At 42.8% G+C, this 13,474-nt stretch overlaps 1 protein-coding gene across 3 annotated transcripts in view; it reads left to right on the forward strand.

Annotated features, from left to right (window-relative positions):
- The first annotated feature begins 7,107 nt into the window (after positions 1-7,107).
- The window catches only part of LOC147706254 (interferon regulatory factor 4-like), a 139,511-nt gene continuing 133,144 nt past the window's right edge, over positions 7,108-13,474 (forward strand). The window contains exons 1-2 of one of the 3 annotated variants that reach the window (XM_086932686.1): positions 7,108-8,205; positions 11,689-11,878. In XM_086932686.1, coding sequence (XP_086788812.1) covers positions 8,032-8,205; positions 11,689-11,878 — 364 coding nt within the window. In that variant the 5' untranslated portion in view covers positions 7,108-8,031. The remainder of the gene's footprint in view (positions 8,206-11,688; positions 11,879-13,474) is intronic. The other 2 variants (XM_086932684.1, XM_086932685.1) reach the window with 2 other exon arrangements.

A 13,474-nucleotide genomic window follows, 5' to 3' on the forward strand; every position in this document is an offset into this window, starting at 1 on the left:
CTAGGGGTTCCATTTCCCTGCTTGCACTCTTCTGCAAGTGAAGTCTCCAAAAACAACCAGAAGCTTTCCGAACGTCAGTCTCAGCTCCTCCCCCGACAGAAGATGTTAAATAACCGAGACTGCTTCTCTTCTGTTTTCGACTTTATCCAACTTGAAATAAGTGAGCACTGATGCAGGTAACCAGAAAGCCAGTGATGTGGCGGCTGACAGGCTGAGGTACATAGCTGGGAGGTTCCTAATACCAGTACTTCCCTATAAATCACGTGACTGGTTAGAAAACAAGCTTGTGGGTCGTGTTGAGAAGCTTGGAGCACTGGGGGTGGAGATGAGTGTTCCTTAGAGGCAGGACCAGCAGACGGGTTTAGCCAGAGGGGGTAAGGAAAGTGAAAGCGAAAGCGCGCGACCTCACAGGAATACACAAGCAGTCTTTACGCACTGCGCATGCATGCGGCCAACGTGTGTCTGTGTGTGTGTGTGTGCGTGCGCGCGTCCTGATCCATTGTGAGTGTGAACAGCATGCCAGAATCGGAGCGCGTGTTCACGCGTGCGACCTGATCCGATTCTGGCATGCTGCGCGTGCCCATCTCCTGTCTCCTGGGAAGCAGAGCCGGTGACTATAGGTCTCGCTGCGAGACGGCGCTTTCGCGCTGTAATCGCCAGGTGCGAGACCTAAAAAGTAAGTAATCGAACTACACGACAACATAGTTCAATGACAGAAGCTTCTAGAAATGAGCATTAAGGTGAAAATAAATAGTGGATGGTATGATCTTAGTCGACGCATTCATGAGAGGTCTGACTTTGTGAAGAATCTAGAGGTTCAATCGCACCTTCCTCCAGGATTCGAAGCTTAAACATAACGAATGGTGTGATTACCCAGTAATTAACTGTAGCCGGAGGGTAGGAAAATGCAGCAAACTAGGAACTCAAAAAGGAATGTCCTCTGGGAGTAATTTTAACCTAACTTCACAACATTCTATAACAAATGAAGTCCTATTTCAAACAGCAAGCATTCATCATTCAACCAGAGGGATCACTGTTAAAATCAATAGTCAATATATTGGCAAAGAAACCTACATTGATATATACATTGATATAATCAATTTATTAAAAATATAATACAGTCAGTCAAAAAAAAAGGTCTTTATTTCGATATATATCATAAAAGACAATATACAACAAGCATAAAATACATTTCATAAAAAGATTAAGACAATAAATACAATACACGTTAAAACCTGGGTAAAACAGCATTAAATTGGACAGAAAAAGACCATGACTACGACATACGACAATACACAATTACAAAACAGATGACGTAAAAGCTATGACTCAATGACTAAGGTTACGGGAACGTATAGACCAGGCCCAGCTAATGAACTTTGCCACACCGATGACAATAAAGGCAGTAGTGTCCGTTTTCAAAATCCTACTGGCAGCAATAGCAGATCTAGTGCCCAACGAACAACATACTGGTCTTAACCAGACTCTTCTGGGTAGTGAATACTTTGGACAGCAGAATAGTAGATGTTCAATATTTTCTACTTCCGTTACACAAAACAGACATTTGTCACTACTTTCTGGGTTCCAAGAGTGTGTTAGCCCACGCACAGGTAGCGAGCCCACTCTCAGTTGATGATACAGTTTCCGGTCGTTTGACTGCATCTGCTTATTATGTCCCAGTAATCTTCATATCTCTGGACATATAATACAAGATTTAAAAAAATGTCATACAAGAAGGGAAAAAAAATTCATTTTCCCTCAACAGACAACAATATCAATGACAATGCCACATTTTTTAAAAAAAACAACACGAGAGTTAGTGAAGACAATAAACTTTGTCATCAGGTACCAAACCAATACCAAAAGCTATACAAAATCACACTGATGTATCGTAATTCATCAACATTTGGAGTAAATTAAGAGCGGTGAGTTTATGGTAAACAGGTGTTGACGCGTTTCGAAGGTATAGTATGGTTGAACCTTCTTTTTCAAGACTACAGTGACCTGTACTCACGGTGATTAAAACATCTATAACACAAACACATATATTAAATCAGTAAATGCTAAAAGACAATTATTGTTTTGATTAAAAACATAAGTATGAACAAAAAAACTGTAGTTATTCTAACTCATTATTTCAGAATAAGAAAGAAAAGAAGCAGGAAAAACATCTTCAGTTTGTGATACCAACACAATTCTCCTCTTGATCCCAACAGTACCCTTTTAACATCTGTAGCAATCAATCCACCAATTATACTAATATTACTCACGAGCACATGCATGCATTCATCACCATCCTGTACACACATGATTTTAATGCCACTGCATAATACAGTGCTTACCTAAGGTGCGCTATTCTTAGGAGTCAAAACACTATATGGCCACTAATATGTAGGTCCAATTTTCTGTTTGAAGGAACCCAGAACTGATTTATACCTAATAGGGGACCACATACAAGAACAAAGAAATATATATTTTTAATTCGGTGGTCTACAAAACCATATTTTATTAATTCCTCTAACTATAACCCAGCTGTAGTCATGTTGATAATGTTGACCTATTTACTTATATGCACTTCTCTATGATGGAGAACCTGCTACAGAATTGGTTGTGGGGGTTCATAGACCAGTTGCATAATACACTGGACGGGTCACCTCCTGTATTAATCAAATATTGCGCTTATTAAGTAATGGACCCAATATTGGCTCATTAGTTATAGTTATTATTGCTACAATTCCATATGCTTTTGCACCCACCTTCGGTCAACTCGTTTAGTTTGCCTTATAACCGATTTTCCTTCTTGCACGGTGGTGGGATAGCCGTAATTAAAATCTAAACGTTTTAAATGAAAACACAAAGATCAGTACCCCCTTCTGATTGTTGTTAAAAAAATTGGTAACTTACTTTAGTATTTGCCCGTCTTTTTTATGGGTCCTCGTTGCGCTGTGGCCCTTTTCTTAGCTACAAATTTAAAGACCAATTGGAACACACGCGCGCATTAACTTATTTGTTTATGACATAAATCCTAGCTTACTACTATATCCTCGCTGTAAAGTTAAAAAGTTCTATATTCAAACCAAATATATTCTAACCACTTTGTAAAACTGGCTGTGCTATATTCCACTGTTAGCCCGGCGCTTCCCACTGTCTATCAATTATAACCGGGAGCGCTTATCGAAATTTCCTTACAGTTAGCCTGCAGTCTGTGTGGCCCCCAACAAGTCACTGTCCCCATCTTATTTTTCAGAGTATAAAAAAGGGGGACTCCCTGCAACTAGATGAAAGTTCCTAGGACAGGGCAACAATATTTCACAAATAACAGATTCCTAGGCAACTGAAGGGCCCGCAGAATAGCAGATCAAACAACACAACAGATAACATGAGCTACAGTGTACTGAACAAATGATAACAAAATGAATAAACAGTTATTTTTCATTTATTATAAAAAACATACATACAAAATAAAAATTACATTTTAAAAACCAAAGTGATAAACAATCATGGAAATGATAACAATATATATCCAATAATTATAAGACATATAATGATACAGAAGACAATATATAGAAATCAATACACATAGAATGATAAAATTCAATACTAAACAAAAAATTAATACAGCACAGTGGTTAAGATGTCAGTCTCTACGCGCGTTTCGGCGTATAACACGCCTTCTTCTGGAGAACCACTTGAAGATCCTATTTAAAAAACATGATAAGAAAATAGCTAAACACATCATATCATATGTTACAGTACACTGAGGTTATAACCATAACTGTAGATCAGGCATGCAGCTGAAGATAAAGGAGGGCTAGTTGGTGCTGAAAAGAGAGGATGGAATTTAAAAAAAGGAATGCTTAATTTCCCATCCTCTGTACTATCCAAGTCTACACTCCTGTATTGGTACTCACCACGTGCAGGAAACCGGAGGTGTTTTGATTCTTTTGGTGCTGGCTTGGGAGCCGACCGGACACTGCCCTGTAATGTACTGTGTGGACTTCATTTGCAAATATTGTCATTGTAATGGTCCCCCAGGGAGGAGCAGGTGCAACCAATAACTTGTAAACGTATTGTGGGGGGGGCTGCAAGGAGTGCAGCAGTCCACCCAGAGAAGTTTATTTTTTACATTTTGCGTCTCCTGGGCCTTGAATACATGACCTCAGGAGACCTTACCCTCATTTTTAAAGCACTCTGCGCCGGAGCTGTATGCTCTTCAGCCAGAGTGCAGTGACCCTTTGTGGATGGTTTAATGGCTGCATTTTGTGGCCTGAAGAATGTTACAGAAAGACTCAAACACACATTTATGGATTTTGGAATGAAAAAAGCTTTGTTTTAATCAATTTTATGACAATTATCGCTGCACATTACCATGTGTGTATTTATGAGGAATACTTTGGAATATGGTTATCAATAAATGATTCTAGTGACTTTTTGACAAAGCTACAATATCTGCTTTATATGGATTGGTGTCACTACAACGCATGCTTTTACATCGCATGCCTTTACAACCCGGTTTTTACCACGCAGTCCATTACAACGCATAATGCTTTTAGGCGCTGGATAGTGAATTATTTAATTTACTATTCCAACTCCAGTCCCCGTGGATAGCAGGGAAGGTGTTGGATAGTAAATTAAATATATTCCCTATCCTAGAGCGCCCCCCAGCGCAATGCGTTGTAATGGTATGCGTTGTAATGGTTGCGATGTAATGGTAGTGCGTTGTAAAAAATGCGTTGTAAGTGATGTTCCCCGCTTTATATAGGTTGATGTGATGATCCTCTGCTAAAGCCAATAGGTCAGCCAATTATATTTTGGTGTCTCACCCTTTGACAAAGCAAGGAGGTCTGCCATGCTCAAAATGACATCCCTTTATAATGTTACTTTACCTTTAAAATTAACTCAGAAATTCACTGGAAATAAAAGGGTAAAGTAGCGTTATAGTTGTGTCTGGAAATAATATCTTACTTTACAGTTAAAAAAAAACAACTCAGAAACGTACTGAAAAAAGCAAAGGTCAAAGTGATGTTATAATTAGTGAAAATGTTAGTTAAAACATAACATTTTAAATTTAAAAAACTGAAGTAACTATAACTGGTACCTTTGTCATGCACTACTTATGACCTCAGATATTACATCAGTCATGACATATTGTATAGCATTCTTGACATCACAGATGACATCTGAAATTACATTATTGATGACAACACTTCATCGTTAGGGTGTGAATTAAAATTACTTCATTTAATTATAAATGGTGAATTTAGTGTTTTTTTAGTTTAAAATGTTACGTTCTAGCTGGCATTTTTCCACTGACTAACATCTTTAACTTTGGTTTTATTCAGTTAATATATATATTTAAAACCCTCCTAAACCTTGTATTTTATAACAGTGTACTGTTTAAATTCATTATGTGCATGTTCATATGGGATATATCACTGTAGCCGTAAACTCGCAGTTTTAGGTTATACTTTTTTTATATCTATGATTTCTATACCTATAGCTTCCCAGAGACTGGAACTAATCTCCCTATGCGTGCTACAGGTATATTGTTACAAAAGTACTAAATATATGTTTTACATTATCTATTACATGGACGCCTTCCATCCCTATATAAAAGCGTGTCTCTAATTTCCACCTTACAGGTGACTTGCAACATCTCTAGTCGCCTGTAATAATGAAATCATGCAGCTACTCAACTGTAATAAGCTATTCTAGTTTAGTTGGCAGCCATAATACCTCCTGGCAGGACGAAATGGAGGTCACATACCACAGTTACGGCTGCAGTTTAAATGACACAATGGAAACGAAAACTGGCTTTCCAGTCTATGGTTTTTCTTTTCTAAAACAAACAGTGTTCAGCAGGAAGGAAATATCTGCAGCAACGTATTTAATATTTTACACTCTGATTATCACTGCAGGAAAAACATAAACATACACACATTGTTAGCTTCAGTTCATTTGTAATGTTGCGCATATTTAATTGATTTTAATAGCAAGAGATTACTAAGTGCTTTGTGCCGGTTTTGGTGGCTCAGTGGACTGATGCATCCACCGCAGGGGCTTGTGTTCGATCTCATAGACACAGGTTCAAATCCTGGCGGGGTCTTTCAGCCATCTGAGGTCGAAAAAATGAGTACCATTGAGTTGGGTAACAATAAACATCTGTTATTCAGCGCCAAGAGACTTATGGGTGAACGTGTGCTTTACAAATATATATGTTTACGGTGTGTTTAACATTGCACTAGATTTTGCGTTTATTCAACTTCGTTCATCTACACAGAACTTCTCAGTAACTTGCAATACCCTTCAGCTGTATGGCTGGGGGTATTTTATTCCATCTATAAAGTGCACTCTTTTGAAGAACTCTTGACATTAAACGTCACCCCCAACAAGTAAGTCATTTCTCATATATAACCTACGCTCCAGACAGGTAATCATCAAGTGGGAAGGGATGAGGCAGCTGGCCATGCTCAAGGGTTAAAATAGACCATGATGTCGAAATACCTCAGTGGTGCAATCAGTCTATAATACAATTTCCAGGGTGTGTGTGTGTGTGTTTTTTAAGCCTCTCTGATTTCCTGTTGAGGAGTGTTACTACATCAGTTTGCAGGTGTAGTCTTCGATTTACAAAGGCGTTTAATTCCCCCTAACCTCAACAGTTTACCAAATACGCAAATTGTGGTCAAATTCTGGGCAAATCACTAATCTGCCCGTGCCTAAATGTGTAAAGCAAATACGGGGCTCGTGTAAAGCGCTCAAATACCTTCGGGTCGAGTTGGCGCTATATAAATAGACACTAAACAAGTTTTCTGTCCCAGCTGTCGTGCGCGTTGCTGAAAGTGAAACTAAAAGACTAGAATAGAAAATGCAGAGGTGCAGGTTTGTGGCCAGCGTAAGCGCCCTTTTGGCAGTCTTCCAAGGCAGCAGTAGCTGTGTGTGTTTTTCTCACGTTCAGTACAATTCCCACTTTCAGAGTAAAGCGGAGACACACAGAGGCACCGGAAACAGGATCGATAATTGAACCTCCGAGAGCAGGTCTGTGCAGGGGAAGCTGCCTCGGGCTGGGGGTGCTAGGGGGAGGGGGCGGGGGGCAGATGGCTCTGATCTGTAGTCTGCACACGTGTTCCTTCAGAACCGAAAGCAGCGTCAGGAGGAAGAGCCCGCGTGGTTTCACTTTCAGGCTCCACCGATCGGAGGGTGCAACGCCCGGGAGATGCCCCGGGTTCGGTGAGACGCAACCAGGAAGCCAGGAAGCAGGAAACCGAGGTTCCGGCGAGGGCAGAGACAAGAGGAAATCAGGGGACGATCGGGGGTGCAAGGGAAATCTGAACCCCGGCAGGAGAAGATCAGGAGCTAGGAGAAGATCGGGAGGCGGAGAGTTGAGGAGAAGATCGGGAGCCAGGGGACGATCGAGAGTGAGGGCAGGATCCGGAGAATATTGTCTGCCGGGGGAAGATTACGATAAAATCGGGAGCCAGGAGAAGATCGGGAGTCAGGGGAAGATTAGGAGTCAGGAAGAAATCATGAGAAGTTTGCTTACAGTTTAGGAGAAAATTAGGAGTAGCGCGACAGCAGGAGAAGGGCAGAAGTCGGGAGAAAGTCGGAGCCAGGAACGAGAAGGTCGCCAGAGTGGGATGGTGGTCCCTGAAACGATGCAGAGATTTGGGGGATGGTTGAACACTAGGATACGTTTCGGAGCCCGTAGTACCTAGAAGAGCAGCAGACTAGAGGCTATCGGGGCCCTCAACGTGTCCCCAGAAAATTCCAGAGGAGCGTCTGAATTTGTGGGAGCAGCCCCTTTCCACCACAGGGGGTGTCTTTGAATCCAGTGGTGCGGTTGTATGGGTGTTTCTGGTTTGCTGCACCCGGGAGAGAGACTGGACTACAATTCCTGGCAACATCAATACACAAGACGGCTTCGGGGGCAGGGTTCCTGGGCTGTCTGTAATTAGGAGGGGTTCGAGGACATCTTTGATTCAAGGACTCCTAAGAGAAATTTTTTTTTTAGACTTTTTGGGGTTTGTAAGTAACATGTCTGTACCGGTGACCCAGATGAAGTTAAAGGAATGGCTAATTGCCCAGGTGGACAGTGGCCGGTACCCAGGCCTGCATTGGGAGAATGCGGAGAAAACCATCTTCCGGATCCCATGGAAGCATGCAGCCAAGCAGGACTACCGGGAGAATGAGGACGCGGCCCTTTTCAAGGTAAGGAGCCACATGAAAGATGGAAATTTGCAAAGGTGCAAAGTAGGACCAAGGGGTGAGCAGATGAATGCAGCGCTCTTCAAGGTAAGCGACCTGCGAAGGCAGGAGACATGGGAAGCAGCAAACTGAACATACTAGATGGAGGGGGGAGCATGGGCAAGCCGCCTGTTCAAGGTAAGGACATTTAAGGAAGTTGAAGTTAAAGTTGAAGTTAAAAGTTCTTGATAGAGCGCGCTGTGACCTAGGGGCTTCCTGGCGCTGAAGTAGAAGGCTGAGAGGAGTGGAATTCTACTGAGAGGAAATCAGCAGGAGTACGCTTGAGAAAACAGGAAGGTCTTAAGGGCCCTGCGGAATTGTAGGTAGACTGGAATAGATCTGATGGGCAGCAGGGGACTTGAGGCACAGTAGCATGACGTCCCAGGAGAAGCGAAGGCCAGTCTGGAAGTCCTCTCTTTCCTGAAGGCTGGCAGTGTAGTGTCCAAAGCAGCAACATGGGAATTATGAAGGAATCCAGGACCTAGCACTTCATGGCTGTCTTCAAAGTAAAGAAAGCAGGGAAGAGAAGACGAGATGTGCGAAGCAGCAACATGGGCGTCAAGGAGCATCAATGAAGGACGACACATCTGTCGCTAGGGTAAGGAATCCAAGGAAGGCATTAGGTGGAAGAAGTAGCAAAATATGAATGGAAGAGCAAGGGCTGAGTGGGAAGAGTTATCCCTCTTCGAGGTAACGGAAGCACGAAAGGCTAAAAATGAGCAAAGAAACAACGCTCACTTGCTGAGAGAGCAGGACCCAAGGAGATCATTGTAGCTGTCATTAGGGCAACGGGTCTAAAGAAGACTGGAGGTGGACGGAGCAGCAGCACAGCATTACAGCAAGGGGCAACCAAGATTATTTATTCGCTCTTCAAGGTAAGGACCCTGTGGAAGGCAGGAAATTGATGAAGTGGCAGCATGTGCATCATATGTATGAGAGTATGAAGAGTATAGGTCATGACTGCGTTCAAGGTAAGGAACATAAAGAACCTAAGACATTGTACGTGCACAGGAGAGGCAGAGGCGAAATAGAGCGAGCAGGGACAGAGAAGGCCTTACCTGAGAGAGGAGTGCGTAGATGTCAAAAGTTACAATGGAAGCGAAGCTCGAGGTGGAAGCCGCAGCCCCAGAAAGGGGAGGAACCTGTGCAAGGCAGCAAATGAACAAAGCAGCTGTCGGAGGTACTAAAGGGAACCTGGCTTAGGGGAGTCCTCTTCAAGGGACAGAACCCAGCCAAGGCTGGGGATGAGCAAAGCAGCACATCTGCATGAGAGGGGAGCAGGGGGCGAACAGTTGGGCGCAGCCCACTTTAAGGCAAGGAGCTTGGTGAAGGCAAAGATGCGCCAAGAAGCAATGTAAAGGTCCAATAGGAAGCGTGGACTTAGTAGGAGGGAACTGCCCTCTTCAAGGTAAAAACCTAAGGGAAGCAGGGAATGTGCAAAGCTGCAACACCTGCTTCATGAATGAGGCAAGGGGCAGAAAAGCAGGACCCCACTCTAAGGTAAGGAAGGAAAGAAGACAGGAAATGTGCGATGGTGAAACATAAGCATCTTAGAGGGGAAAAGAAAAGCTCTCTTTATAGTAAGGTCAACAAAGGCAAACAGTGTTAAATACCTTGACATAGTTGGCGTGATGGGAAATGACCGGAGACCCTTCAAGCATACGTGCCACATACAAAGAGACTGACCGTAGTAACATCTGAAGAAGTAAGGGCATGTGGTTTACAATTAAAGTTAATCGAGATCCCTCCATAAGGGGTCTTCATATCTGAAAGCCAGGCCCTAACATATACCTACACATTCTTTTACTGCTTTTACTTTATTTTATATGTGCTCTAACCCATGCACATTCCAAGAGAGAGCTCTGCTACCCTAACTGACCCGGAGATCTCATTTGTCAGCCAGCATCTCCACTGACAAATCTGACTGCTATTCCCCAAGATAGCTTGATCTCACCAAACGTCATCCTCACATCTACTTTCCACCAATAATATCGCAGTGGGCAGCTCAGTCCTCCTCCTCTTCCCCGACAACATTCCCAAAGACCCACCACCTCCAATCACTGACTTTACCAAAGATGAACTCTCACCCACCCACCACCATTCCCTTGGATAGGTTTCTTCCACTGAAATTTGTATGGATGACAAGTAGCCATCCACAATATTCCTGTGGGACATCTTGAAACTAGTAAACCCAGTGACTGCTCAGACCCACTCCACAACATTCCCATGGCCACCATCCGACGAACTTACCAACTGCTCCACCACATTGACACAAAGACCAACCAGTAATCTCCTCTCATCCGCTGTATTTCCATGGATAACTTCCTCTTACAGACCAACATTCCCATGGACAACTCAACCCCCCAGTCAATGATCCCCTGGGGTGCTCTACTACTTCACTGGTAATGTCACTAACCTGTCCCTTTCATTCTTAAACAGTTCCACAAACTCCACCCACTCCCTCACTCTCAACATGGCTGTGCCATTTTGTGTCATGTAGAGGTGGCGGACTGCCCAATAGCAACAGAGACAAACAGAATATTGCAAGCTTCATGGATAAAAAGCTTCACTAAGGCTTTACCTAGCCAGTAGTCTTAAGAAGAGGATTTGACAGCCTCCGTGTTCATTCAGCCTTTATTGAGTTTTAAGACTGGTCTGGGTGTCACAGACTGACGCCATCATTGCATCTTCAGAACCCTGCACATTCCTACGGCCATCTTGGGGCAACGCCTGTCTCAACTGATAGTGGGAGGCAACCTGCAGAAAATGTCCTCATGTTTATCTTCTTCCAAGGCTCTGGAAATCTTGGTGGAACTCCAAATGGAGTCCTCCTCAATTTATCTAAAAAACTAAATCAACAGCTCCAGTGATTTCCGCATTTTTGATGTAAATATAGACATGGTATGAGTCTAGACTGCAAAGGGGATAGGTGACAGGTTGAGGTCCCAAGATCATTCCGCAGCTAGCATTACTCTGAATGTGCTCTTGCGGGTACCTGCTAGGGCATCCAAGCATCGCTTGACCATAGAACATCATGATTGCAAAGAATGAACAGTGGGATAGGCGTGCCATTTTTAGAACTCAAAGTAAATTATAAAAGTAAATAAACACCCTCCAACTGCTTTATGACTGCAGTATATAAAGCATCCAGACTTGAGATTCAATTTAATTAATAGAACACACACGTATAAAGTATCCCATCATCAACTGAGCCTTCTACATTATTCGGGCAGTGATTTTCAGGAAACAGTTGCAACAGATTTGGAGTGTGTGGTTCTAGCATAGAAGGAAGCCACCCCTTCCATGGAAGAACATCAGTTTTGGATCAGTGCACATAACTGACAGACTCTTCTAGATAATTTTCAGTCTATGTGGCAGTACTTAGACTTCCAGAAGGAATTGCTTACATATGTTTCTAACCTGGCTGTCTATCGTGTCTTTCTCTAGGCCTGGGCTGTCTATAAAAGGAAATATAGGGAAGGTTCTGATAAAGCCGACCCCTCCACGTGGAAGACTCGTCTTCGTTGCGCTCTCAACAAAAGCACAGATTTTGAAGAGATCCCGGAACGCAGTCAGTTGGATATCTCGGAGCCGTACAAAGTCTATCAGGTGTTGAACGAACAACCCATAAAGTCTGGTAAGGGAAACAACCTTTTACATTCAAGGGGCTTTATTGGTCCACAGTCCTGCTTTCGATTGCCTTAACACCGTAGCTGCTTTGGAACGTCCAGCTCCAGTGCTGAACGTTCCATTGCGCAGGTGCAGTTGGAACGTCCAACGGCAGCACTCCCGAGGTAGTGGTGCCGTCGGCCGTTGGTATAGGTGCAGCGCTTAAGAGGTTAAAGCCGACCATGTGGTATTTTGTTTCATCAAATTGTTTTTAGATCCTTTTCACCCGAGTTTGTTGATGGTTCCAATCCTTTGGCTTTATGGTGCATATATCTTGCCTTTGGACTTGGCTCAACTTTTCGGCACTGGAAATTCTCTCCTTTAGCTCTGACACGTCAGTGAAACCATTATACGGGTTTGTGGTTGATTTGCCTTCATCCCATTTCTTTGGTATTGGTTTCACCCATACTGATGTCAGATTTTGTTTAAAGCAAAGTCCAGATATGATCGAGATGCCTGGGTTTATTGAACACATACCGACTGTTTGACACATGGTAGTCTTAGATAGGTCCCAGGTCCCAGTAATTGGTTTATGTTAGTTTGGTACCAGTTGCGTAGGTCAGTTATTAGATTGTATGGAAATGAACAGAGTTACTTTGCTCTGGAATACTAGAGCATGTTGAATTGTTCAGCTTCCTCGCTCTAGTGTAGTGCTTTACATGCTCACATGAGTATGATTTGCAGTTTGATAGATCTTTGCCAGTGACTTGCTTGCTGGTTGCATATTGATTCAAATGACTTTACTCAGGGCACTAGTTTATGTTGTGTCACTATCCAGTTCCATGTTCTTTGAGTAGGTGCTTCGCTGAATTGATGCATGATTGTTCGTGATCTTGAGAGACGTCCAGTCTCTGCCTTGCACCCACATTAGCATCTGGCTACACTCATGTTCCCCAACTTATTCAGAACCCTCTTTTTGGCTTAGGACATAATTCTTTTAAAATAACTGAGTAGTCTTTTATCATAAAGTAAATGGTGCTTTGATAAGCTTTTTATTATTTCTAAATTTCTTCCTGCTTATAGTTTCTCAATGCATTTTGCACCTCAGTGCTTGACAGGAGCTTTACATAACTGCCAAGACTTGTACTAGAGAGCAGAAGTGTGCAAAGTTCGCCTATACCGTAACCTAGTTCACTCAGTAACAAACAATGAAAGTATATGGACAAAGTCGCAAGAGACAAACATGAACCCGCCCTAGAAACTCATGCACATAAATGAGTAGTTAATGCAAGATCCATCACCAAAGGAAAACATAATGCAGGTTCCATGTACAATGTTTTTTTTTAACACTTTATTTTGCATTTAGGTATAAGTAGAACAGTACACTCAGATAAAGTCAATCATTTGACATGCACAGGCAGAAAAAACATACATCACTTGTGGCTCAGTCAGTGGCGCATTATAATCATACATAACTCAAAGCGGATCCCCAAGAGCCTAACATTACTATGATCACAACAGTCTCAATCACTGATCCATCCCGGTGGCTTATACCTGCATGGTGTGGGTGCGCAACAACTGTAGCAACAAGGGGAGAATGCAACCCCAAGTGTAAGCGTGTAAT

Source organism: Lissotriton vulgaris, chromosome 7 (genome assembly GCF_964263255.1).
Source record: "Lissotriton vulgaris chromosome 7, aLisVul1.2, whole genome shotgun sequence".
In the NCBI taxonomy this organism is placed as follows: Eukaryota; Metazoa; Chordata; class Amphibia; order Caudata; family Salamandridae; genus Lissotriton; species Lissotriton vulgaris.